At 56.8% G+C, this 26,511-nt stretch overlaps 1 protein-coding gene across 3 annotated transcripts; it reads left to right on the top strand.

The window, feature by feature from the left end:
- Window positions 1–889: 889 nt before the first annotated feature.
- Window positions 890–22,198, top strand: TMEM181 (transmembrane protein 181). Of its 3 annotated transcripts, none has more exons than XM_061565987.1 (18): window positions 890–1,018; window positions 1,702–1,806; window positions 5,190–5,293; window positions 6,022–6,089; window positions 6,372–6,465; window positions 7,198–7,316; window positions 7,911–8,033; window positions 9,868–9,948; window positions 10,417–10,516; window positions 11,096–11,226; window positions 11,347–11,438; window positions 12,096–12,153; window positions 12,729–12,831; window positions 16,434–16,485; window positions 16,975–17,057; window positions 18,103–18,192; window positions 18,796–18,862; window positions 19,421–22,198. In XM_061565987.1, the coding sequence occupies exons 2-18, from the start codon at window positions 1,793–1,795 to the stop codon at window positions 19,497–19,499; spliced, it is 1,458 nt and encodes a 485-aa protein (XP_061421971.1). In that variant the 5' UTR covers window positions 890–1,018; window positions 1,702–1,792; the 3' UTR covers window positions 19,500–22,198. The 3 variants fall into 3 exon arrangements, with proteins under 3 accessions (XP_061421971.1, XP_061421989.1, XP_061421978.1); XM_061566005.1 differs by having other exon boundaries at window positions 7,914–8,033; window positions 19,421–22,197; XM_061565994.1 differs by having other exon boundaries at window positions 902–1,018; window positions 1,674–1,806.
- The last annotated feature ends 4,313 nt before the right edge of the window (window positions 22,199–26,511 follow it).

Here is a 26,511-nt window from a genome sequence, read left to right as displayed (position 1 = left end):
TGTGCAACTTCAAGGAAAGGGGAAGCTCATCTGTGATATGCAATCACATGTCAAAGCATTTGAAGTAATATTAGGCCTCCTCATCAAACAAGTGAAGGAGGAAAACGTCTGCCATCTCCCCACAACTCAAAATCTGTTAGCGGAAAAACCATTGGTTGCATTCCCAAACAAAACGTGTGGATTCACTGGAAAAATTACAAAAGGAGTTCCAATTTGTATTTAAAGAGCTTCATCTCCATGAACAGGACATACAGCTTTTCCGTAACCCATTTTCTATTGACATTGAAAATGTGGATACAATTTACCAAATGGAACTGGCTGAACTGCAGAATTGTGACTCTCTGAAAGACGCATTCAAGTCAAGCAGCCTTCATAATTTCTATGCATCTCTCCCCTCTGAGACATATTCTCATCTCAGGAACCATGCACTCAAAATGGCAACCATCTTTGGCAGCACTTATGTCTGTGAACAGACTTTTTCCAGAATGAAACATTTGAAATCTCCAACCAGATCTAGACTAATGGATGCACACTTGCATCACTTGTTACGACTAGCAGTGACAAATATGGAACCGGACATTGACCATCTCATTAGCCAAAAGCAGGCCTATAGTTCCCATTGAAATACTGGCAAGTTTGTTGATTTAACTTTACTTGTTCTTCATTTTAAATATTGTATTTATTCCCGTTTTGTTTCTTCACTTCAAAATAAGATATATGCAGTGTGCATCGGAATTTGTTCATAGTTTTTTTTTAACTATAGTCCGGCCCTCCAACGGTCTGAGGGACAGTGAACTGGCCCCCTGTTTAAAAAGTTTGAGGACCCCTGATATAAAGGATTTAAAAACCACTCATTCTGAGTGGAGTTACCGAACGCGCTCTCTATGTAGACACGCCCTGGGGGTGGAGTTACCGAACGCGGCTCCGCTGATGCCCAGTGACGTCACCCGGAAGCGGCGCGGGTGACGTGGCCTTGTGGACGAGCAGATCTACAGAGTCGGTAGCGGAACTCTTCACAGTGAGTACTCTCTACTGTACTCTCTACTGTACTCTCTACTGTACTCTCCACAGTGAGTACTCTCTACTGTACTCTCCACAGTGAGTACTCTCTACTGTACTCTCGACTGTACTCTCCACAGTGAGTACTCTCTACCGTGTGTACTCTCTAGCCCAGCCCCTACCGTGTGCACTCTCTAGCTCAGCCCCGACCGTGTGTACTCTCTAGCTCAGCCCCTACCGTGTGTACTCTCTAGCTCAGCCCCTACCGTGTGTACTCTCTAGCTCAGTCCCTACCGTGTGTACTCTCTAGCTCAGCCCCGACCGTGTGTACTCTCTAGCTCAGCCCCTACCGTGTGTACTCTCTAGCTCAGCCCCTACCGTGTGTACTCTCTAGCTCAGCCCCTACCGTGTGTACTCTCTAGCTCAGCCCCTACTGTGTGTACTCCCTAGCTCAGCCCCTACCGTGTGTACTCTCTAGCTCAGCCCCTACCGTGTGTACTCTCTAGCTCAGCCCCTACCGTGTGTACTCTCTAGCTCAGCCCCTACTGTGTGTACTCCCTAGCTCAGCCCCTACCGTGTGTACTCTCTAGCTCAGCCCCTACCGTGTGTACTCCCTAGCTCAGCCCCTACCGTGTGTACTCTCTAGCTCAGCCCCTACCGTGTGTACTCTCTAGCCCAGCCCCTACCGTGTGTACTCTCTAGCGCACGGACTGCACTCGACCGGACACCCGACTGAAGCTAAAGCACAGCAGGCCGAGATCATCGCTCCGTCAGCTGCTCCACGGTGGCCGCGATGGAGCACGAACTGTGAGTCCCGTGTGGTGGTGGTGGTGGGTGGGGTAGTGTGTGTTGGGATGTGGTGGTGGTGACGTGTGTTGGGATGTGGTGGTGTCATGCTGTGTTTGGGAGTGATGCTGTGTTTGCATTGTGATGTAGTATGTGAGTGTGTGGTAGTGTGCGAAACGTGAACCTCCCTAATGGAACATCTTCGCCGGTTAGAAACATTTAGGCTGGCTTGCCTACGATCAATCCTGGGTTTAACCAGCCTGGATTGTGTGAGGAGCTCACAAATCCTCGAAAGATCTGGACAAAGTCCCATTGGTGAGCTCCTCCGGTAGGCAAGGCTGCGTTGGCTGGGCCATGTAGCCCGCATGCCCAGCCACCGCATGCCCAGCCACCTCATGCCCAAACAGCTTTTGTTCGGCCGGATCGAGGGGGCTAAACGGGCGCGGCACGGGCTAGAGAAGAGATGGAGTGATGTGGTACAGGAGGACGTGGAGCTGAGTGGACTTGCCGATGAGTGGTACCAGCGGTGTCAATATCGGCCTCTGTGGAGGAGGCTCGTTAAGGACGCTACTGGGCAGTTAGAGGCAGTCGCCCTCCAACAACAACGGAGGGCGGAGGAGCGACGCTCACAACAACGAGCGGAGCGCCGGGTAGCTAAAGCACAGCAAGTTGGCACAGTAGGGGGCATAGGTGGTGCATCAGCCAGTCATCTCAGTCAGTCGACCTGTGGCACCTGGGTCTGCCCCGTGACCTCCTGCCAGCGGGCGTTCGACACTTCACGTGGCCTCAAGGTGCACATGGTCTGGCACAAGCGTCGTGGTGACGTCACCGCCACTTAGTGGCGAATGGCGGTTGTTGTTGGTGATGGTGTGTGTTGTGGGGTCCTGTGTGTCGTGCTGGGTTGGAGCAGTCGTGCGTGCGTGCCTGTGAGTCACATCGTGTCACGGTGGTGAAGTGAACTGGGTGTGCGGTCCCTTGAAGCAGCGCTGTCCACTCAGCGTGGTGTCGCAGTGCTGCCCTCGCCACACCGAGTCGTCGCGGGAGTCGTGTTTGTCTTGGGTGAACACGTGGCTCCACCTGTACCGCACCCCGCACAGGAATCTCGTTCTGTTGTCCCGAGTGTTTGAGTGGGGTGAGTGAGTGGGGAGAGCGAGTGGGGTGGGGAGCGGAAGTGTAGTGACCAACCTGGCAACTCCAGTTCGATTCCCGCTCGCGGCCAACTCCAGGTCCTGGGCCTCCCCTAGGTTGATCCAGCCTCAAATGAGTCCAGTACCTGGCGCGGTGTTTAAACATTGCCACTCAGTAGACAGGCCACCGGGCGTGGTTCTGGCCACCAATCCACCCATCGGCCATGCTGGTCTTCATAGGCGCTTGCTAATAGCTCTAGCCCCAACATTATGTTAAGGCTGAAGGGGGGATCTTTGTATTTTTCAAGAAGACGTGTGTGTGTTTTGGGGGGGGGGGGGGTCACTGGGCTGTCACTGGTTGTAATGAAGATTTATCCATCCTGAGTGAAGCTGCAGACGCACCAGGCAAAACCAGACGTGCGTCGCAGCCTCCTGGCAGCCAAGAACAACACTACGACGCAATCGCTCACATCACATTCCCGTCTAATAACGGGGCCATCACAGTCTCACCTGGGGGAATAACTCGGTCATTTAACAGATCAGAATACCTGGTCAGTGACACAGTATCTTTTCTACTTACCGAAATTGCACTTTTACCCACTCTAACTCACCTGCCCACAGTTACACCCAATCACTCCCACTTCCTCCCTCAACACTCAATCACTCGCCCACCCACCCTCTCATCTGCTCACCCACTCACTCGCTCACCCACCCACTCACTCGCTCACCCACCCACTCACTCGTTCACTCACCCACCCACTCGCCCACCCATTTCTGGCCTGCCAACGTGGCTCATTAATATTTGTTTAGTTTCAGTCTCGCACGGATTATTTTCCTTAAGCTCACAGCCCCAATTACGAAATGCAAACTTTAAGCGGCAGCAGCGGCGGCAGAGGAGGAGGAGAAGGAGGAGGAGAAGGAGGAGGAGCTGCCCTCGTGAGCCGGGGGGAGCGGTGGTGGCTGGCAATTTAAAGTCACTGGAAGCGGCCGTGCGCTGCGCCCGAGGCCACGAGTCCGTCTCATTCGCTTCACCGGAAGCTCGGTCTGCGCGTTCCACGTTCGGATTTCTTGGCTTACCTCAGAATGGGCAGCACGTCCCCGACTCGGGACGGCACCCGTCGATCGCCGAGCCTCCACCGTGACTCTTGGAGAGAGCGGGCGGCCGTGTCGAGGAGCCTCGCGAACTGAACGCGCTGATGTCGGTAAAAATCCGGCACTGTCCCCGCATGGCTCCCACGCAGGGCCACGCCTCGACGCCCCAGGCTCGAGCGTGGCAAAGCACCGGAGGGTGCGGTGTGCGCATTCCTGAGCGAGTGCGCGAGTATGAGTGAGTGAATGAGTGTGTGAGGGATTGAACGAATATGAGTGAGTGATTGAATGAGTGTGAGTGAGCAAGTGTGAGCACGTGTGAGCGATTGAGCGAATGTGAGGATTTGAGTAAGCAAGTGCGAGAGTGTGAGCGAGCGAGTGTGAGTGAGTGAGCGAGTGTGAGTGAGAGAATCACGCTCTGTATACGCACGCAGTGAAGTCTGCTATTGGGAGCAGCTGTGAAGGTGTTGGGATGACCTGCGACCGCACGGGCGCGTAGCTCCCCGAGTACCCGTAGCGAGCGGCAGCATGGGGACGACGCCACGACGGCTGCTGCCGCCGCTGCTGCCACTGCGGTTGCTGCTGCGGCGCGGGCAGCGCGAGACGCGTGGATGAGTGGTCGCTCGTGGCCTCTACGCAGCGGCCTCCACTGTCGGCGGCTCGCTTGCGATGACCGACTGGAGTCTCGTCTTAAACGCTTGAAAGGGGCACCCCCTGTAGCACCTGTCCCTGTGCGGCATATCGCGACTCGGCACCTGGCCTGCAAGTGGCCGTTTGTCTGGCAGTAGGAGAACGATGGTCGCTGTGTGCAGTGGTTGTCCCCTGGTGTGCGCTTGTGTCTGTGCGTGCGCACCATTGTGCGTGTGTCTACGGGGAGCGGTGTTACGTGGTGGTGAGCACACTTCTCCACAAACCCAATGATCCGAGTTTGATTCCTGCTCACGGCCAATGGTAACATATGTGAACTGGTCCTGGGCCTCGTCTAGGTTAACTCGGCCTCAAATCAGTACCTGGTGCGGTCTGTAAATATCAGCACCAGCGAGACGCAGTTCATGGGCAGGGGTGGTGCTGACCACCCACCCACTCGTGTGCCTTGTCGGCAGTAGTAGGTGCTCGCTAACAGCACTTACCCCAACGGTCCGTTCAGGGTACACGGGGGCTCCCCTTTGTCTCTGTTGCCGCCTGCAGGTCGGTGCAGATGCGCCTCTACACCATGTCCAAGCGCCACTTTGTGCTGGTGTTCGCCACCTTCTTCGCTTGCTTCGGGCTCACGCTGCTCATCGGTGTGGCCGGTAGGTAGCGCCCCCCCCATACTCTGTCATTGCTCTCCCATCGCCCCCCCCTCGCCCCCCCCTCGCTCCCCCCCTCGCTCCCCATGTGAATGTGACTGGAGGTCGCAGGGGGAGGTCCCGGGGAGCCAAGATACGGCACCGCGACAGGAATCCCAGATCTTGCTGTATAAAGGGAGCATATCATTCGATCCGAATATCGCTTGCCAATGAATCGATTGCCAATGAATTGCAATAAATCGACATTTTCAAGATGGCTGCCCGATCAACTTTGAGCTGGGTGCCAGATTGACTGAGCTAAATAAATACAAAAGAACTCTCGATTCATGAGCCACAATGACCATACATGGGCAAACACACCCCCTTCGATCAACACCACGACCACTTTCTTCCATACAAGTTGGCCAAAATCTTTGATCGGTGATTTCGTCGGGTGTCCGAATTCATCGCTATATTACAGCGCCCCTCCCCGGCGTGGCCACCAAATAAAAGCGATGGAACGGGCGCGGTCGAAGCGTCAGTTTAACCCAGCATTTGAGCTGGCGATGGTGAGGTTTTCGCACCGAGGAAGCGCTTTGACCCTTGACGGCACGCCGCTACGCTTTTAGCAATGATGATGGCAACCTGCAACGTGCCGTCAACACAGGAGGAACCACGGACCAGCAGGAAGCCGTGATGTAGGGAACTCGGTGGCAATTGTGGTGGTGGTACAATCACTGGTTTTTTTGTAGGCCCGAGCGTCATCAACGCAACCGTGGAGCAGGCCACGCATCTCTCCATGAAGCCCCCGGACTTGAAGGTGACTCCACTTGGCGTGCGCTGCACCACGTGTGCTTGCGGTATGACCTTGATGGTGGTTTTATGACGACGGTGGTGGTGTGACAGTGGTAGCAGTGGTGTGACAGTGGTGATGATGTAACGGTGATGGCGGTGGTGTGACGGTGATAGCAGTGGTGTGACGGTGGTAGCGGTGATGTGAAAGCGGTGGTGTGATGGTAGTAGCGGCGGCGAGACAGTGGTGGTTATGTGACTGTGACGGTGGCAGTGTGACGGCGGTTTAACGTTGCCCTCCCGTGTCCAGGTGGGTCCCTTCCAGCTGACGTCGCCGACCCTTTCCACCTTCAACCAGCAGCTGTGGCTCATGTGCGATATCGAACTGGCGGAGCGCAGCAACGGTACGGCCCACGGCGTCCCGCGGATCCGCGGTAGCACAGGCGGCAACGGCTGTCCTGCCGTTTGGATTCGGCGCCAAATGCCAATTTACTTGCCCAGGCAGTCCTCGCTGAGGCTCAAAACTCCTGTTCAGGAAAAGGCGCTTTCATTGGCGCGCTTGGTTCCGTTCACTGTTTGGGCGACGCGGCCCAGCCCGCGGCTCGTTCGCCGCTCGTTGGTCGAGGATAGCCGTTTGAAATCCGCCAGGCCGCCCGCCATGGTTATTACTGCAGCAGTATGGTTTCCCGTGTGGGGACCGAGCGCCGTCTGCTTCACGGTGGACATTAAAAGGGATCCCGCGTTGCTATTGGATGCGAAGCAGTAAGCCATTGCTGTGCCGCCGGCGTCACGGTCCGCGTTTTGCCGAATACGGAAAATTACACCTTTGATTGGTCAGTGGGAATTACACACGGCTACACATGGCAAAATCGCGCCTGACTGTGAAACTACTGCTAGAACCTAGCAACGTCGTGCCACGTCCACGCCTTGCGCTATCGGGATGACAGCGCTAATAGCACTTGATCTCTGCGATTGTGGTCTGCGATTGTGGTCTGCGATTGGGGTCTGTGAGTGTTGAGAGGAGCGAGAGTGTGAGCGGCCCTTGTGGGTCGGTTGCTCACGGCATGGTGCGTGCGTTTTTGCGCCCGTCTTCCGTCCCTCTCGCCTCGTCGCCGTCTCTCCTCGCCCCACCCCAGGCGCCTTTGAGCAGAACTTCAACCTCTCGGTGGCCATCACGGGCCGGGAGCGTGACGCCAGCATGGTCATGGTGAACACCATCTCCTACAACCGCAGCCGCTGCTTGCGCTGCTCCCAGGTAAAGCGGTCCCCCCCCCCCCAACTCACCAACTGCACCACGCGGAGCTTCGCCAGGCAGACCACGGCGGAGGCCGTGTTACACCGCGCGGCCTAACGTGGCCTGACGCAGCCTGACGCGGCCTCCGGAGGCCGTGCCCGTAACGCCACGCGCGTCTCTACGGAAATGGTGACTGGTCCGGCGCGACCATCTCTTTAGTCACGCGCGGAGAGCAGGACGAGCCCGGCAGCGCGAGGCTGCTGCTGCCCGGAGAACGACGATGATTTGTGACTGAGTTGTTTGTGCGCTGGTCTGGGTGCGACGTTCACTGCGTGAGTGCGCATCGCATAAGTTGCACGTCTTGGGTGCATGCGTTGTTGTCGCGTATTTGTTTCTTCACGTGCGTGTGTGTGCGCGTCACTCGACGCCAACTGCACGCAGGACGCTTTGTCCCGAGGGATTCTCCAGGTGAAACATCCCAATAAATAAAAAAATATACATCCTATTATTAGCACGTAGGCGAAGAATGAGATCTCCCAAAAGTCTGTTCAGGGGAGCGGTTAATAGAGTGTGTGTTGTATCTATGTTATGCGTATTGTATTCGCGTGGCCGCAGCAGAAATGCAACGAGATCATCGTGCTGCACCTGGGCTTCCTGGACTACACCAAGTACCTGGTGCGAGTGCAGTTCCAGGGCCTGGAGCAGATGGTGCACGTCATGCAAGAGGTCAACTTCACGGTACGACGGGCCCTGTGGTGGAAACGACGGGCCCCGTGGTCGGTACGACCGACCACAGCCAGTGCCATGAGGTCGTGGGACCTAGCGTGTATGTTTGGCCGGATAGAGGGGGCTAAACAGGCATGCCTTGGGCTGGAAAAGAGATGGACTGATGCTGTACGGGAGGATGTGGAGCTGAATGGACTTGCCGAAGCCTTGTACCAGCGGTGTCAAGATCGGCCTCGATGGAGGAGGCTCGTGAGGGATGCTACTGGGCAGTTCGAGGCAATCGCCCTCCAGCAACAATGGAGGGCAGAGGAGCGACGCTCGCAACGAGCGGAGCGTCGGTTGGCTAAAAGGCAGCAAGTTGGCACAGTGGGGTGCACAGCTCTTGCATCTACCAGCCATCTCAATCAACCCATGGCTCCTGGGTCTGTCCCATGACCTCCTGTCAGCTCGCCTTCGACACTTCACTTGGGCTCAAAGCACACCTGGCCTGGCATAAATAAACATGTACATAAGAGTAGGGCGGTGCCGCAGCCCAGCGGTTCTGTTGCAGAAGTTTGCAGTTCAAATATCTGGAAAGCTGCCTTAGTTAATCCTGCGGTGTGCTTATTAACCGCATCCACACTACGCGCCGTCTGTTTCACGGTGGACATTAAAGATCTCGTGCCTTCATTCAAAACGATGAGGCTGTCAGTGTTTACTGTGCCGGATCCACGGTGCAAATTTACTGATATTCCAAAAATGACACCACAAACGACACAACTGGGATCGTGCGCAGCAGCGATCGTCGCCCCCAACTGGCAGACCGATGCCCGAGTGACGGCCGTCGCCGAGTCGCCTTGGACCCCACGGGGACAGCTGCCACTTGGGGGCGCCCTTCGAACGTTCGTGACAAGATGTTAAGGCGCTTTGAGTTGCCGTGGCGTTTAAGCGAGCGGCGCGATATGAATACAAAGAAGATGGCGATGATCTTCACAATTTGTTTTCTGGCGACCGACGCTAAGCCCCCGGCTTGTGCAGCGTTCCACGCCACTGACTCCGCTCGGGAGCGGTGGGGCTTCCCGCGCGCGCGTGTGTGTGTGCGTGTGAGAGGCGCGCGTCACTGTTTGCGTTGCGGATTAAGGGAATTAATGTGGACGCCTTTACAAATGTGGGCAGCAGGGTGGCAGCGCAGTGGTGATGCTCGCGCCGCACAGTGAGAAGCGACCGGGTTCGATTCCCGACTTGGGCACCTTCCTGCGTGTGTGGAGTCTCTCTGTGTGTTCTCTCTCTCCCCCTGTTCTGCGTGTGTTTCCTCTGGGTTCTCCGGTTTGCTCCCATAGCTTAAAAAAACATACAATGTAATCGTTATTGGGGCAAAACATTCCCAATGCTGAAATATGACCTGCAAATTACACCATTGGGATCACACAGCAACAACATTTGGCAGGACCCTCCTGAAAAAGAGTCTTGAGACTCGGTGAGGCTTTTTTGGGTGAACCAGCGCACCAACAATAACAATCGAGCATCGCAGTGGCAAGATGTTAACTTCCTTGCCTGGTATGCATGAGGTCGTGGGTTCGATCCCGACCCCGACGCCTGTATATTTGGAGTTTGCATGTCTCTCTCTTCCCCATGGTGTTTTGGCTTTTTCTCAGGGTCCTCCGGTTTTTTGTTCCACATTTAGAATCAACGTCTCGGGTTTACAGTATTTGGCTGCTGTACATTTTCACACGATAAGCCACTTCTGCAAAAGAGCTTTATAGCTCAGTGGGCCTTGTTCAAATAATAATACTTAAATAGATATTATTGTCTTACGGCGACGTGGCTCACACCGCTTGCGACGGCGCCTGCCCTCCTCTGCCCACAGTTCAAGGTGTACAACGCGGCCTTCACGCAGGTGGAGATCTGGTTCCGTTTCGTCTTCCTGCTGCTCACCTTCCTCGTTACGGTCAGTGCCAGCCCGCGGGGCGGTGGCGACGTGGTGGTGGTGGGGGGCATGGGTGGAGGGCGTGGGTGGGGGGCGTGGGTGGGGGGCGTGGGTGGAGGGCGTGGGTGGAGGGCGTGGGTGGGGGGCGGCCGCCCACGGGGATTATTGTAATCGCTTGGCTCGTGAAACAGCTGGGACTCGACGAGACGGCATTAGCGGTGGTCCGGTCGGGGTAATATCTCTGATTGCGTTTAAATGGCAGTGGTTGCTTAGTGTTGGCGTGTGCTTCTGTATGAGCTGCTGTGTCCATGTGTGCTGGTGCATGTGCTGTGCGTGTTTCTGCTGCTGTGCCTGTATGTGCTGCTGTGTGTGTACTGCTTTGCGTGTGCTGTTGCTGTGCGTGTGTGTTGCTATGCGTGTGCTGCTGCTGTGCATGCGTGCTGCGGCGCACGTGCCGAAACATGCGTACCGCCCCGTGTCGCTGCGCAGTGCCTCTTCGCTCACTCCCTGCGCAAGTTCTCCATGCGGGACTGGGCCATCGAGCAGAAGTGGATGGCCATTCTGCTTCCCCTGCTGCTGCTCTACAACGGTGGGGAGCCGCCGCCCCTCCACTCGTTAACCGCTCCCCCCCCCCCCCCCAGTTTTTGCGTTAAACGTCTGCGTATGGCACCCGGCCATAAATCCCTAAAATGCGGAGCGCGGAACGTCGCAGGGAGGGGATTTCTCCGACCGTTGCCGCCGATGCCGGCCTTGGTTTTTTACGGCCGCGGCTACGCCGGTGCGACGGCAAGTCTCTGGCTCGTGGGAGGGCACCTGGATCGCTCGTTCACACTCACGAGAGCCTCACCGAGTCTCGAGACTGCGTACGCTGCTGTTTTTAAAGATGCTGCTGTGTGGCATCCCAATCGAGCAATTTGCAGGGAATCTCTGAGCATTGGGATGTTTTGTCCAATACGAATTGCGTATTTATTCATTTAGCCACGGTTAGGAAGCCGGAGAACCCGGAAGAAGCCCATGCGGAACATACAAGCTCTACGCAGAAAAGTCGGGAATCGAACCCGGGCGCTTCTCGCTGTGGGTTGTGAGCGTGACTTCTGCGCTGCCACCCTGCCGCTCAGTGACGGTGTTGGGGATGACGGGTCTGCGGCGTGTGTGGGCGTGCGAGCAGACCCCATCTTCCCGCTGTCATTCCTCGTCAACTCGTGGGTGCCGGGCCTGCTGGACGCCATCTTCCAGGCCTCCTTCCTCAGCGCCCTGCTGCTGTTTTGGCTCTGCGTCTACCACGGCATCCGCACGCAGGTACCGCACCGACCCGCACCGACCCGCACGCAGGTACCGCACCGGCCCGCACCGACCCACACGCAGGTACCGCACCGACCCGCACTGTGTGTTTAGAGCTGTTGTTGTGTGTGCTCTCAGTCCAATCGCAGGTTCTTCACGTTTTACCTGCCTAAGCTACTCATCGTGGGGCTGCTCTGGGTCGCGGCCGTCACTCTTGGAATCTGGCAGACGTAAGCAGCGCCAGCTACAGCACCCCCCCACCGCTTCCTGCCAGTGCCCCAGCCTCTAATAGCGGGCGCTGCTCCCAGCATCGCACTCATCGCTGAGCTGCGTCGTGGAGGGCGTTGCATGCGATTAGCTCCTCGCAGCACATTTTGGCCAATTGAATGGTCACCCCCGGTGGCATCTGGCCTGCAGACGAGATTTAGTTTTCTGCCAGTGAGGGTCGATGTTGTTTCTGTGTGCCCGTAATCCCAATCGGAGCGCTTTGAGATGTAATGTTTCTAATTTGGCAAAATTGGGACCGTGACGCCAGCACACGTGGCCTCCTTAATGGCAGCTGTGAAACAGAGGGCGGCTAGAATTTTGTGGCTGACGCTGCGTCACTAACTGGTAGCGGCTTGCCAGATGAATCCACGAACCGCTGAAATGAGCGGCGTCGCGCCACCGAACCGGATCCGTGCCGGAACAGCGGCTTCCCGGGAACGTCCGGACGCCAGCACAGCCCCTGGCAGAGCGACGACGCCTGTCGCGAGTGCCGCCAGCCGGCCCGGCACGAGCGACAGGCAGTATAACCGACTTGGCGGAGTCACGTGGCACCCCCCCACCCCTCCTCCACCTCCCGCTGCACGCCACGTGACATCGCCGTGCCTGCTCCTCTCTTGCAGAATGAACGAGCTGCAGGACCCGACATTCCAGTACCGCGTCGACACGGGGAACTTCGAGGTATCGTACCGAATGCGCCGCATTCCAGTGACATGGTGAAGTACGGTCAACAACCCCCCCCACCCGCCCCCCCCACCCCCCCCCCTCGTCCCTCCCGCCCCTCCGCCGCGTGACCATCCCTCGACACAATGCGAGGAAGCCTTCATGCAGCAGCGGTTTGACAAAGGGCTGCGAACTACGCGTTCTTATATATTTACATATTTCCAAATCATATTTCAGAATATAATCCTGAACAGCGCTTCTTTCAACAAACAGCATTCTTCGCAACGGGGGCCATCGGCTCTCTCGTTCTTCTGGTGCAGGGCCATTGTCGTTGTACAGGAGGCCGCCGCAGGATTTCACGGCCGTTAGTCTGCTGTTGTTTTATAGTAGAAGGCCCGTTGCCACTTTGTGATTCCAATCCAGCAGACTGCCCTGATTGATACTGCCGGCGGGTGTACGGACTGTAAAAACACTCCACGCCGTCCGCTTCAGTTGTTGAGACACTTTAGCGAGCCTCATGTGAACCTAATGATGCCTGGGGACGCTGCTCCTGGAGAGCCATGATTGTGATGGTTCGCGCTGCCGCCTTGCAGGGTATGAAGATCTTCTTCTTTGTTGTGGGCGCCATGTACATCCTCTACCTCGTCTTCCTCATCGTGCGTGCCTGCACCGAGCTGCGCAACATGCCCTACTTCGGTGCGTCACTCGCCCTCGCTCGCTCGCTCCCTCCCTCCCTCGCTCGCTCCCTCACACCCTCCCTCCCTCGCTCTCTCCCGCACTCACTCCCTCGCTCACTCGCTCCCTCGTTCGCTCCCTCCCGTGCTCGCTCACTCAATCCCTCACACCCTCCCTCCCTCGATCCCTCCCTCGCTCACTCAATCCCTCACACCCTCCCTGCCTTGCTCGCTCGGTCCCTCCCTCACACCCTCCCTCCCTCGCTCTCTCCCTCGCTCGCTCCCTCCCTCGCTCCCTCCCTCTCACTCTCCCTCGCTCCCTCCCTTGCTCCCTTCCCCGCTCTGCTCCCTCCCTCGCTCCATTCCCTTCCTCTCCCGCTCCCTTATCAGTAGCTAAATATCAGCATTGGGGAGACAAAGGCAGCCGGTCCTGGCCAAACTTTTGCCTCATGCGTGTGTTTGTTTGTAAATATGTGGGTGTGTGTGTATGTACGTGCGTGTACATGAGTCAGACGCCTTGTATAACCTCCTGTTCCAGGTGCAAGCTAAAGTGGCCCCTCGGGATCGAGTCATCCTGTTGGGTTACTTTAATGCTCGAGTGGATAATGACGCAGACACTTGTCATTTGGAAGATGCGCCTACCATTCTTCCACTCCAATGGTGGGCGTCCATCGAAGACCTCATTCAAACCCACGGCAACCTGGTCTCGGCTAGCTGAGGATAGTTGCAAGCAGGAGTTTAAAAATCGCTTGCAGTTGGGGTTGGCATCGTCCCCACATCCTGATGCTGAGGAGAAATGGGTGAGGTTCAGGACTGTGGCTCATGCAGCTGCAATTGCTGCATTGAGTGTGTGGTCCAGACCTCCCCAGATACACTGGCTGAAAGAGGAGGTGTTCCAACGAAGAATGAGGTTAACCGGAGCCTTCCTCGGAGGTTGGGAGAGCCGCGTGGCGCTACAAGCATGAGCGGCATGGGCGTGGGTTGCTGAGCAGATGGAATCTGCCTCCGTAGCCCACGATCACATATCACTTATTCCATAAAAAAGTAACTTTCAGCACCTCATCTATCACCATCCTCAAGGTAAAGAATGGTCATCTGATCTCCAACACTCAGGAACTGGTCTGCAGGTTTGCAGAGCATTTCTCTGAGGTCTTTTGTGAAGGGAATTGCTGCAGCCTAGAACAATATCATGGACAAGGTGGGGATGATCCTGCTGGGGTTGCCCTGCCTCAAATATCTACCCCTTCTATGGCTGAGGTGCCATCTGTGGAGGTAGTGTGAGGGGCATTCCGGAGTCTGAGACCAGAAAAAGTGCTGGGTAGAGTTGATCTCTGAGGGAGGGGGTGGTGTCTGTGTGCAGACTGCCCTACATGACATCACAACTGTCTGGAGCACAGGACAGGTTCCGCAGGATTGGAAGGATGTCATGGTAGTCCCCCTCTTTAAGAAGGGGGACCGCACAGATTGTTATAGCTGCAGGAGGATATCTCTTCTTAGTGTGCCGGGAAAGGTCCTGGCAAGGATTATTCAACATCGCCTTACCAGGCACACTGAGGAGAGGCTTGCAGAGTCTCAATGTGGTTTCAGACCAAGGCGGTCTGCACGGATGCCATATTCTCTGTCCGTTTGTTACAGTAGAGGTGTAGAGAATTTCAAAAAGACCTACATCTCTGCTTTATTGACCTGGTCAAGACCTTTCACATTCCCTGGCTCTCTGCTCACAATCATTAAAGGCCTTCATGATGGTAGGCAGGCCCGGTTGAAGCTAAATGGCCCGGAGTCAGAGCCATTCCCTGTACACCTTGCAGTGCGACAGGGATGTCCTCTGGCTCCCATATTTCATATCATCTTTGACCACGTAGTTCAAGAAGCTTTCCATGGCTGTACCGGAGGAATTTCCATTTGGTACAGATAGAATGGGAGGCTGATCGATGCCCAGGTGCGGTTGAGGGATGGCTGCCTATTGAACAATTATGTTATGTATGCTGATGATCTGGTGATTGCTGCTCACTCAGAGGAGGAGTTGGAGGTGCTGCTGCTGAAACTGGAGCATGCCACCAAAATTAAGAACCTTCCTGGGTTTTTGTTTGTTGTCCTTCCCCTGCACCTCCGATTAGCACGGTTGGCCACGTACAGCGCGAAAGAAGTTCAACATGCATTCATACATACTCCCATTGGTAATGAAGCAGTTGTGAAGAGAGTGGAGAGTTTTACATACCTGGGCAGTGTGCTTATAACCAGCTCCGGTTTGACAGCAGAGGTCTCACTCCGAATCAGTCGGGCGGCATTATCTTTTCATCGGCTTGGTAATGCTGCGTTAAAGCTACATGGTCTGTCACTCCAACACGAAGCTTCGGGTCTTCGCAACCACAGTCATGCCCTCCCTTTTTTAAATCCTTTATATTAAGTTCGCTTGCTTGCTTGCTTGCGTGCTTGCGTGCTTGCTTGCTTGCTTACGACCGTGCACATCTTTCAGTCGTTTTTTAACCCACTTCCCGTGATCCAATCGAGCTGACATTTTGCACACAGACTCTTTGTGCGAGACAATTAATGTTCGTGAAAATTTTTTTCCAAAATTTTACACTGTTTAGGGAAAACAAATTAAATATTTAATTACCAATTGCTTAATACTGGCAGACAATCATCTGACCCATAGGTGTCAGCCATCTCAAGCCAGAGGACGAGAGGACTCTAGCCGCCACGCATATAAAGGATTTATAGTGAAAAACTTTGTTTTTACGGGTTATACTTGTTTATGTTTACGAAACCTAGACCCCTCTGATGGAACATCTGTGCTGGTTAGAATTATTCAGGCTGGCGTGCCTACGATCCATTTTGGGTTTAAGCAAATCTGGACATTTCCACCAGTTAACTTCTCCGGCAGGTAAGGCTGCGTTGGCTGGGTCATGTAGCCCGCATGCCCAGCTATTGCATTCCCAAGCAGCTTATTTTTGGCCGTACAGCGGGGACTAAACGGGCATGACACAAGCTGGAAAATATATGGACTGATGCGGTACAGGAGGATGTAGAGCTGAGTGGACTTGCCGAAGACTGGTACCAGCGGTATCAAGATCGGTATCTACGGAGCAGGCTCGTGAAATACGCAACTCGGCAGTTGGAGGCAGTTGCAATGCTCACAACAACGGGCAGAGCATCGGGTGGCTAAAATACAGCAAATTGGCACAGTACGGGGCACAGCTGGTGCATCATCTGCCAGTCATCTCAGTCAACCCATGGCACCTGAGTCTTTCTCGTGACCTCCTGTCAGTGACACTTCACGTGGTCTCAAAAGTGCACCTGGCCTGGCACAGGCGCCATGGTGACGTCACTGTCACTTAGTGGTGAATGGCGTCTGTTGTATAAAAGCATATATGGATGAGTGGAGAGCGGGAGTATAGCAGTTAGCACACTGTGCTACAGACCCAGCAACACAAGTTGGATTCCCACTCACGGTCAACACCAGTGACGAATATATGAACCGGTCCTTTGCCGGCTTTTGTAGGCGCTACTCGATAACACCACTTGCCCCAACAATCTGTTCAAGTTATACGGGGGATCTTTGTGTTTGTCCACGTATGTCTGTGGCAATGTGTTTATGCGTGCGTCGGTACGTGTCTCCCCTAGACCTGCGGCTCAAGTTCCTCACGGTGCTTACGCTGGTGGTGCTCGTGATCAGGTAAAGCCGGGCGGTGCCGGCTCGGCGCTCGGACCCCGCGGCGTGCGTGCGTGCGTGCGTGCAGTGTGTCAGAATATTTTTTCCTGGAAGAATCGGATGAGCTTATGAAGCTCTTTTTAAAATCCTTTATATTAAGTTCGCTTGCTTGCGTGCTTGCTTGCTTGCTTTGGACCGTGCAAACCTTTCGGTCGTTTTTAAACCCACTTCCCGTGATCCAATCGAGCTGACATTTTGCACACAGACTCGTTGTGCGAGACAATTAATGTTCGTGAAAAATTTTTTCCAAAATTTTACACTGTTTAGGGAAAGCAAATTAAATATTTAATTACCAATTGCTTAATACTGGCAGACAATCATCTGACCCATAGGTGGCAGCCATCTCAAGTCAGAGGATGAGAGGACTCGAACCGCCACGCATATAAAGGATTTAGAGTGAAAAACTTCGTTTTTACGGGTTATACTTTTTTCACCTCGGTTCGTGTCTCGCAGCATCACCATCTTGTTCCTGAGGTTCGGATCTCAAGTTCTGCAGGACAACTTCATCTCCCAGCTGTCCACCCACTACCAGAACTATATCCTTCGGCCTGGCGGGCCTGAAGCTGCCTCTGTGGTGGGGCAGCAGTCAGCAGCTCAGCTGAGCCACCGCTCCGCGCAGCAGCAAAGGGAACTCGGGCACTTTAAAATAACCGGTTATACAACCCAGTTAACGTTTTTTTCGCACAGTGCGGAGGTTGCCGGTTCGTCTTCCCCGCACGATGGTGCAGGTTTCTCCGATCCCCCACGTTCACCGCTGCTGTATGCGCAGTAGCGGCGGCGAACGTGGGTTCGTCGCAGCGAGTCCATTGACGGGTCGCATTGTGTTGATGTAAAGCGTGGGTACGCCCACTTTTTTCAACACGCCCGGCCGCCGTTGAAGAGTAGACCAAATACCCTTTGAGAGGTGAGTGCTTTCCGTCGGCATCGCCGCGAGGTGGCAACGGCAAGGCCGCGCTCCGACCTCTTCACTTCACGACCGCGGAGCGTCATGTGGTCGGGGGCCCACGCGGACGCTGAGTGAAGCGCTCGTTCCGTGACGGTCCCCTGGCACCGGGGAGCCTCCTCTGTCCTCTGGTGGGGACGTGAGCCCTCGCCAGTGCCACCTAGCTGGCCCGCCCCTGCCTTAACAACGACAGCGGCGAGGTGCGTTGGGCGACGCCGCCCTCTATACGTGTTGCGGAGCGCTTTGCACGCGATGAGCTACTCGCGAATCCTCGCGTCTCAACGCGGGGGGGGGGGGGGGGGGGGGGGGCACCCCCAGTGGCAGCTGACCACTGCGCGGCACGCGGTGACTCGGCAGCCCGCGAACGAGCGTTAGTCTGCCGTGCGCAATCCCAACCAAGCAACGCGGGGGCCCACCGGCGTTTGTTGCGGTGAAAATCTCACCGTGAGCAGCGTCCGCGTGTGAACCGCTGCGGTATGAAAGGTGCAGGGGAAGTTTATCCCGGAAGGGGGCGCCGCTTGTGTCGTGTAATTGATGGCTCTCGTAAACTGCGCGACGTCACGGCGCTTTGATTTATGACTCGGTGCTCGGCAAGGTCGCGGCACCGCGTGCGATTGCTCCCTGACTCCCTGCCTCACCGGCCGAGTTCCTCTCCTTCTACGGGCTTCTCAACTTCTACCTCTACACGCTGGCGTTCGTCTACTCGCCCTCCAAGAACGCGGTCTATGGTAAACACCGCACGCTGGTGCCATCGCCGCCGCTACGTCGGTGCCTCGATGCTCGTTTTGAGCCGGAACTCGCTCCCGACTTTGCTTACTTGACTTTTACGGACGTTTGCTCCAACGAGCGAGCGTAAAATGTTGCGGCAGAACGATAACGATAATATTGATAATTTAGCTCGCATGGTTCTCGTGGCACGGTGTTTCACAGACGCAACGCGTGGTGGTTTCACGGCGGGGGAGGGGGGAGCGGGGGCGGGAGGCGACGTTGCCATTGCATGCGATGTCGATTGCCTCGTTTTGTGGTGTAAATTTTGAAATCGCGAATTTAGACCGCGTGACGCCGGGCACACCGACGGCCGCCCATTCGTCAGGGGTGGTGGGGGGGGGGGAATCTTTAACATCCACTGCGAGCGAAACAGAAAGCACGCGTAGTGTAATGGCGGTTCATACATACCGCAGCATTAACCAGGGCGGCCTGCCAGATTCGAACCATGCACGGTGGCCGCGCGCGCAGGGCTGGGGAGTGGGCGGGCAGGCGGGCGAGCGAGCGAGTCCCTGCCCGGTGCTTACCCGAGGGGGGTGCGACATGTGCATGTCTCTGTGCCGCAGAGTCCCAGCTCAAGGACAACCCCACATTCTCCATGCTCAACGACTCGGACGACGACGTCATCTACGGGTGAGAGAGACGCAGCCGCCCGGCGCGCCGAGCCTTCACCCTGAGCGGAGACTCGAAGCCTCTCATGTTGTGACATGACACACACACGCGCGCTCACGGCCAACACCAGTGACGATTATCGGAACCTATCCTGGGCCTCCCCTATGTCAAATCACACACATATGAATACCTGGTGCACTCTGTAAAATCATTGTCGCTGGGGAGACAAAGGCGGCCGGGCATGGTGCTGGCCACTCACCCTCTCGTGTGCCGTGCCGGCTTTCATAGGTGTTCCCTAACAGTACTTGCACCTACAGTCTGTTAAGGCTACACGGGGGATCTTTCCCTTTCGTGACATGTAACATGTATGTGTGTGCACGGTAGTCACATGTGCGTCTATGGTAATGACATGTTTATTTCATGTGAGTGTCTCGGGTATGTGCAATGGTAACAGCACCTACACACATAACGTGTGTGTCTGTGTATCCGCGTGCGCACAGGTTGTTCACGAACAACACTTTCCCCAACAGTTTCTTAAAATCTACACGGGGGAACTTTGTCTTTGCCTTTATCGCACAGCACGGACCACGAGGAGCTGCCTCTGCAGAACGGCAGGTCCATGCGGACCTCGTACCACGACGGCTCCGACTCGGACTAACCACCCCGCCACCCTCCCTCCGCCCCTCCGCCACCACCGCCACCACCGCACGAGGCCCTCTCCTCCTGGCCGTGGGCAGCGGCTCGCCCAACTGCCTGCCCAGCGACTCGGGGGGGATGAGAATCGGCCGAGCGCGGAGCCGGGGCTAGTCCTCGGGCCCGCGAAGCGTGGGGGCGGAAGCAGAGGGAGAGCGGGTTTGGGGGCGCAAGCACGTGCTGGCCCGAGACGATGGTGGTGCCGTGCTCGTGCCTCGGAACTTTTCCCTCTGGGCATTCCCAACGCAAGTTCCCCCGACCCCCCCCTCCCCCGCCGGGCCACCGTGCGATCGCAAGGCGGCGCGTCGTCCGACGCGGTTGCCCAAGTTGAGAACCGTAAGCAGCAATAACATAGCCAGGGACGTGACATCAGAACACGGTTTGTTAGACTGAAAACGTTTCATAGCGTACACCTAGACGGCGATCGCGGCCCATTCATTTTTTTCCCTTTTTCATTGTTAACTTAACTTTCGTACAACACGTTTGTGGGTTAGAGAATACACCGTGTGTGTGTGTGCATACACCAAGTGTGTGTGTGTGAATACACTGTATCGTGTGTGTGTGTGTCCCGTTTGTGTACCGTGTGTGTGTGTACCGTGTGGGTGTACCGTGTGTGTGTGTGTACCGTGTGTATGTGTGTCGTGTGTGTACCGTGTGTGTACCATGTGTGTGTGTGTATCGTGTGTGTATGTACCGTGTGTGTGCGACTTACTGGGTTCCTCTTCAGCTCACCGGTGCGTGTAATGATAATAGGCGCACCGTTAAACGGTCGTACGCTACTTGACAATTTAATTTTGCGTCGGGTGGTGGAGGGTTCTTGACAAACACAAATTTGGCCAGATCATGATATGGCCAAATGCAAAAGTAAATTTGCTTCAGAATGAACCATGCGGCGACCATTGCTGTGGGGCATAGGGTGATCAGCTTTTATCTCGCGCTTGCACGTTGCTGTAGCTGTCCACTTCATTTTAGGTCGGCACGTTTGGTGTGGGGCGCCGTCGTTCTCATTGCACGGGGCGGCCGTCAAGCGGACGAGGCACCAGCGCTGCGTTTCGCCAACGCAGCCGCCCATGGTTTTGCGGTCGGGGTTGAAGGTTTGATGATCTTGTTACTCCGGAATCCCGAGCCAAGTGATTCGCGGAGCAATTGGATGTCAAATTTGAACCGTGATGCGCGGCCACACACAACGACGGCCGCCACGTCCGGAGAATTCTTCGATGTCCACCGAGAGTGACCATGAACGGCGCGTGGTATTTCACGTTTGGCGCCGCCCCGCGGTGTTAACCAGCAGTGGCCTGGCGGACGCGTCTCATTACCGCTGTAGTAATCACAGTAGCAATGCACGGATTTCTGCTGTGTGTGCCATCTGTGTACGTTTGTCGGTGGTTTTGTTGCATGCGTCGCTCTCTCCGCCCCCCTCGGCAATACCACAGATATGCTCGTCGTGTGCAATTCAGCCTGGTGGTAGGTGGGGGGCGAAACATTGGTAGCACGATGTCGTGGTGGTGGTGTTGTATATATGTATGTTGAACTTCTTTCACACCGTACTTGGCCAACCCTACTAATTGGAGCTGAGTGGCGGCGGTGATGGTGTCATCTCGTGCTCAGAGCTGGTTGGCAACGCGAGCATCCCCCCCCCACCCCCGCATGCACGGCACCCCCTTGTTCATCCCCGCGAAATGAGACGGCACCGGGGCTGAGAGAACTGGGCACTTTGCTTTGAGGCTAGAGTGTAATTATATCTCTTGTAAATAATCTGTACATACAATTACAATGTATAGCCTAACCCCTCTCTTGTCTTAGCCATAATTCCAAGTTACTGTCTAAACAGATGCTACTTCCCAGACCACAGATGCGGTGTGGCAGAAATTTATTTGGAATGATATCTGATAACGGAGTGGTGTTCAACTTTACTCATGCAGCAATGGTCTGTGCTGTTTCATATACCTTGGCCAACGAAGAAATACGCCTGGCATGGTGAGTGGGGGAAAGGTGGGAATCCTCGTGTGGGTGGCTGGGTGATGAGGCTGGAGCCAGGCTGGGTGATGGGGCTGGGGCCAGGCTGGGTGGTGGGGCTGGAGCCAGGCTGGGTGATGGGGCTGGAGCCAGGCTGGGTGGTGAGGCTGGAGCCAGGCTGGGTGGTGAGGCTGGTGCCAGGCTGGGTGATGGGGCTGGAGCCAGGCTGGGTGATGAGGCTGGCGCCAGGCTGGGTGATGGGGCTGGAGCCAGGCTGGGTGATGAGGCTGGCGCCAGGCTGGGTGATGGGGCTGGAGCCAGGCTGGGTGATGGGGCTGGAGCCAAGCTGGGTGATGGGGATGGAGCCAGGTTGGGTGATGAGGCTGGCGCCAGGCTGGGTGATGGGGCTGGAGCCAGGCTGGGTGATGAGGCTGGAGCCAAGCTGGGTGATGGGGCTGGAGCCAGGCTGGGTGATGAGGCTGGCGCCAGGCTGGGTGATGGGGCTGGAGCCAGGCTGGGTGATGGGGCTGGAGCCAAGCTGGGTGATGGGGATGGAGCCAGGCTGGGTGATGGGACTGCAGCCATCCTGGGTGATGAGGCTGGAGCCAGGTTGGGTGATGGGACTGGAGCCATCCTGGGTGATGGGGCTGGAGCCAGGCTGGGTGGTGGGGCTGGAGCCAGGCTGGGTGATGGGGCTGGAGACAGGCTGGGTGGTGGGGCTGGAGCCAGGCTGGGTGATGGGGCTGGAGCCAGGCTGGGTGGTGGGGCTGGAGCCAGGCTGGGTGGTGGGGCTGGAGCCAGACTGGGTGATGGGGCTGGAGCCAGGCTGGGTGGTGGGGCTGGAGCCAGGCTGGGTGGTGGGGCTGGAGCCAGGCTGGGTGATCGAGCTGGAGCCAGGCTGGATGGTGGGGCTGAAGCCAGGCTGGGTGGTGGGGCTGCAGCCAGGCTGGGTGGTGGGGCTGGAGACAGGCTGGGTGGTGGGGCTGGAGCCAGGCTGGGTGGTGGGGCTGGAGCCAGGCTGGGTGGTGGGGCTGGAGCCAAGCTGGGTGGTGGGGCTGGAGCTAGGCTGGGTGATGGGGCTGGAGCCAGGCTGGGTGGTGGGGCTGGAGCCAGGCTGGGTGGTGGGGCTGAAGCCAGGCTGAGTGATCGAGCTGGAGCCAGGCTGGGTGGTGGGGCTGGAGCCAGACTGGGTGATGGGGCTGGAGCCAGGCTGGGTGGTGGGGCTGGAGCCAGGCTGGGTGGTGGGGCTGGAGCCAGGCTGGGTGGTGGGGCTGGAGCCAGGCTGGGTGGTGGGGCTGGAGCCAGGCTGGGTGATGAGGCTGGCGCCAGGCTGGGTGGTGGGGCTGGAGCCAGGCTGGGTGGTGGGGCTGCCACCAGGTTGGGTGATGGGGCTGGAGCCAGGCTGGGTGATGAGGCTGGCGCCAGACTGGGTGGTGGGGCTGAGTGATGAGGCTGGAGCCAGGCTTGGCGAGGGATGATGGAGCCAGGGTGGAGCCATGCAGCCTGGGGATACGTGTAGTTAAATATAATTACATAGAATTTTCTCCATACTCGACCAGAATCTTCCTCGACTCGCCGTGTCCGTGTCATGTATTGCCGTGTTTAGCAGAGTGGTACAATTACAATGCGTGCAGAGGGGGCGGTTTTCATTTAATAGCGACGGTGATGTGCGTGGTTATGAGTTAATGTATTTTAATCGCTAAAGGTGGCCAGAAAATCGGCGGCTTGACGTTTCCCGGTCCCCTTTCACGTTCCGACGGTGGCCCTGCTGGGTGACTTGGTTGGCGACGCTCGCACCTCGCAGCGACAAGCCCTGGGGTGCACATTCTGTGTGTCTGTGTACGTTCTGTGTGTGTTCCATCTGTGTGTGTGTCTACGATCTGTGTGTGTGTACGATGTGTGTGGTGTGTGTGCGTTGTGTGTAGTGTGTGTACGTTGTGTGTATGTACATTCTGTGTGTGCATGTTCTGCGTGTGTGTACGTTATGCGTGTGTGTGTGTCCGTTGTGTGTGTCCCCTCTGTGTGTGTACGTTCCGTGTGTGTGTCCCCTCTGTGTGTGTACGTTCCGTGTGTGTGTGTGTGTGTACTTTCTCCCCCGTGGGTTTTCTTCGGTCTCTCTGGTTTCATCCCATGGTTAAACAAACAGACCGTGCAATGTAACCGGTATTGGCCAAAACAACCCTATTGCTGAAAAATCACTGGCAGATTACTCAATTGGGATCACACACACAGCATTCCTACTGCAAACACAGCTCACTCTCAAATATATCTCTGCTCTTCTCATTTCCAAGACACCGCGAAGGCACCGAGGGGTACAACAAAACCACGTTTGGCTAAACACGCACGGACGAGTCAGTGCCGGAGTATCACCTCCATTCTCATGGCATCCGTACGGCTTCAACGTGTCAACACGTGGGCGGCGGGCACTTTGATTTCCCCTTCGTGGTTGTGAGTGCGGCTTTTTGGGCCGCGTGGTTGGCCGCCCGCCCGCGTGTCGGTGTCCGCGGCGTGGTCGTGGGGAGGGTTCGGTGTCTTCGATGCGCTCCGTCTCGGCGCCAGGGGGTGAGGGCGACGTCTTGGCACCGTCCCCGGCGTGGTCGTGTTTACGCTGCTCGCGTGCTGGGTGGGCCGTGCCATTGGGTGACGCGCCTTTCGTGTTCCGTAGGGGTGCAATTCCGTCGTCTTTGTGTTAGCGTCGTGGTGTTTGTGATAAAGGGATTCGGTTTCTCTACTGACCGCACTGCGTGTTCACTTTTTTTTTAATTCGCTGTCAAATTTTCCACTTCCGACTCGAGTTTGACGTGCGCCGGAGTGGCCGCGGGGGTCGCGGAGACGACAGGAACCACGGGGGCCGTGGGGACCACGGGGACCACCGGGCCTATAGGGCCCACGGGGACTACGGGGACCGTGGGGTCCGCGGTGTCCACGGGGACCGCTTCACACCGACTACTTGGGGCGGCCGGGGAGGTGACGAAGGCAGCGGTGGCACCCAGCGCGCCTCGCAGCAAGAGGCGCCTGGGTTCGATTCCTGACTCGGGCTTCTTCCCGAGTGGAGTGCGTGGCAGTGTGGGTGTGGAATGTGTTTGCTCTCCCCTGCTCTGCAGAGTGTGCGAGTGCGCGTTAGCCCCTTTTGAGGCAGTGGGGAGTGTAGCGGTTAGCGCTGTGCTACGAACCCGCTCACGGCCAACACCGATGAGTAGGTGGTGTGGTGTGTAAGACAAATGCGGCTTGGCGCGGTGCTGGTCACCCACCCTCTCGTGTGCTCTGCCGGCCTTCATAGGTGCACGCTGACGGCACTTGCCCAAACAGTCTGTTCAGGCTACGGGGGGTTATTTGTCTTTGTAATCCCATTTGAGTAATTTTCAGGTCATTTGTCACCCTTGGGATGTTTGACCAATCCCAGTGACATTGTTTAATTTCGCTATGGGAGGACACCAGAGCACTTGGAGGAAACTGGTGCCGAACAGGGGAAGAGAACGTAGCGACCTCTCAGTCGGGAATCGAACCGAGGCCCCGGGTGTTGCGAGGCACCCGGATTACGACTTGCGCTACCCACTACGCTGCTGCTCGGCGTGAGCCGAGACGCGGGGTCGTGTTCATCCCCGCAGACGGGGAGGGGGAGGTTGGAATGCTATCGGGGGTTGAATATCCACGTCGACCGTTGAATCTTCCCGGGTTTCTGGCGATGTCTGGCGGCCCCCCAGGAGGAATTACCACATCGTGGACCGGGAGCCGTCATTGTAGAGCACAAATTGCGAGATGGATTCTCGCCTTGGTGGGGTTCCTCGGCCCCGCGGGAATTCCACGGGGTCCGAGACCTGGGACGTTCAGTGGCTGCGCGCGGTGTTTACAAAACAATCCCACGGGAGGTGGGGGGAGGGGCTCGCGCTGCGCTGAATCTTCGCACAGGTGGCCCGGGCGCCTCCTGGCGCTCACAAGGCTGGGCCCGCACCGCTGCGAGATCCACTGGCTCCGGGTTTCAGCCGCACCGACCGCACCAGAATTGTCCACCAGGCAGAGGCGCACGTCTCCATGAATGTCATACTCGAGACAAAGTCCACAGTGCAATTGTGGCCGTGCAAACCAAAACTATGGACTGTAAGCTTAATAGAGGGACAGATATACATAGAGACACAGAGAGATGCATTAAAGACGAGCCACTGGTGCCATTGTGGCCACACAACCCACACTACGGACCGCACAGTCAACCCACTGATCTGCGCTCATTCAACGGAGGACGAGGAACGGGGACACGACACGAACTCTGGGCCGAATCCCTCTCGTCGTGGCCAGCAGCAGCAGCGGCAGCGGGGCCTCGACGTTGGCATCGAACTCCTGAATGACATCGCTGCTGGTATCGTCCAGGCGCAACAGAATGGCATCGCCTGCTCGTCATGAAACTGGATCCGCACGTGTGATTCGCGGATGTGGTCGGAAGCGTGCGGTGGCCGCGCGCGCTGGTGGGATGATGGATGCGCTGGGTGGGTGGGTGGCGAGCGGCCTCCGGGCGAGGCTGAGAGTTGGCGGCGCTCGGGGAATGCGTCGTGCCGCTGATGCACGCTGCAGGAGAACAATGGGAGTGGAGGTGGGGGTCAGCCAGGGTCATCGGCGCCACCCACGCATAGACCCCCGCCTCGCCCCCTCGGCAGACGGGGCACTGCGGGACGGGGCCTTCAAGGTAGCTCAGTGCTCTGCACGTGGAGAGAAAGCGTTGAGACCCGAGCGCTTAAAGTGGATGGGTGATATTAGGCGAGAGCCCGCATAATTCCGTCTGCCGAGTGAGGAGCGGATGACTCATTTGACATTCTGAGTAGAGTGCGCGGGAGTGAGGACGGAGCGGTAATCGCGCGGTAATTGACAACGCACCGCGCCGCCCCGCCCGTCACTCTGCGCTGCTGTTTGTGAGTCGCAAAAACCGAACGTGGCGCTGGCGGCTCCCGCGGGAAGGCGGATTCCTGACTTGCGTTGTTGCCACGCAAGCCTCGCCGAGTCTCAAGACTCTTTGTTTTTGCAGGAGGGTC

The sequence above is a fragment of the Lethenteron reissneri genome, chromosome 5 (assembly GCF_015708825.2).
Source record: "Lethenteron reissneri isolate LAM-NWPU_2019-01 chromosome 5, ASM1570882v1, whole genome shotgun sequence".
NCBI lineage: Eukaryota > Metazoa > Chordata > Hyperoartia > Petromyzontiformes > Petromyzontidae > Lethenteron > Lethenteron reissneri.
This window is presented reverse-complemented; position numbering and strand designations above follow the sequence as displayed.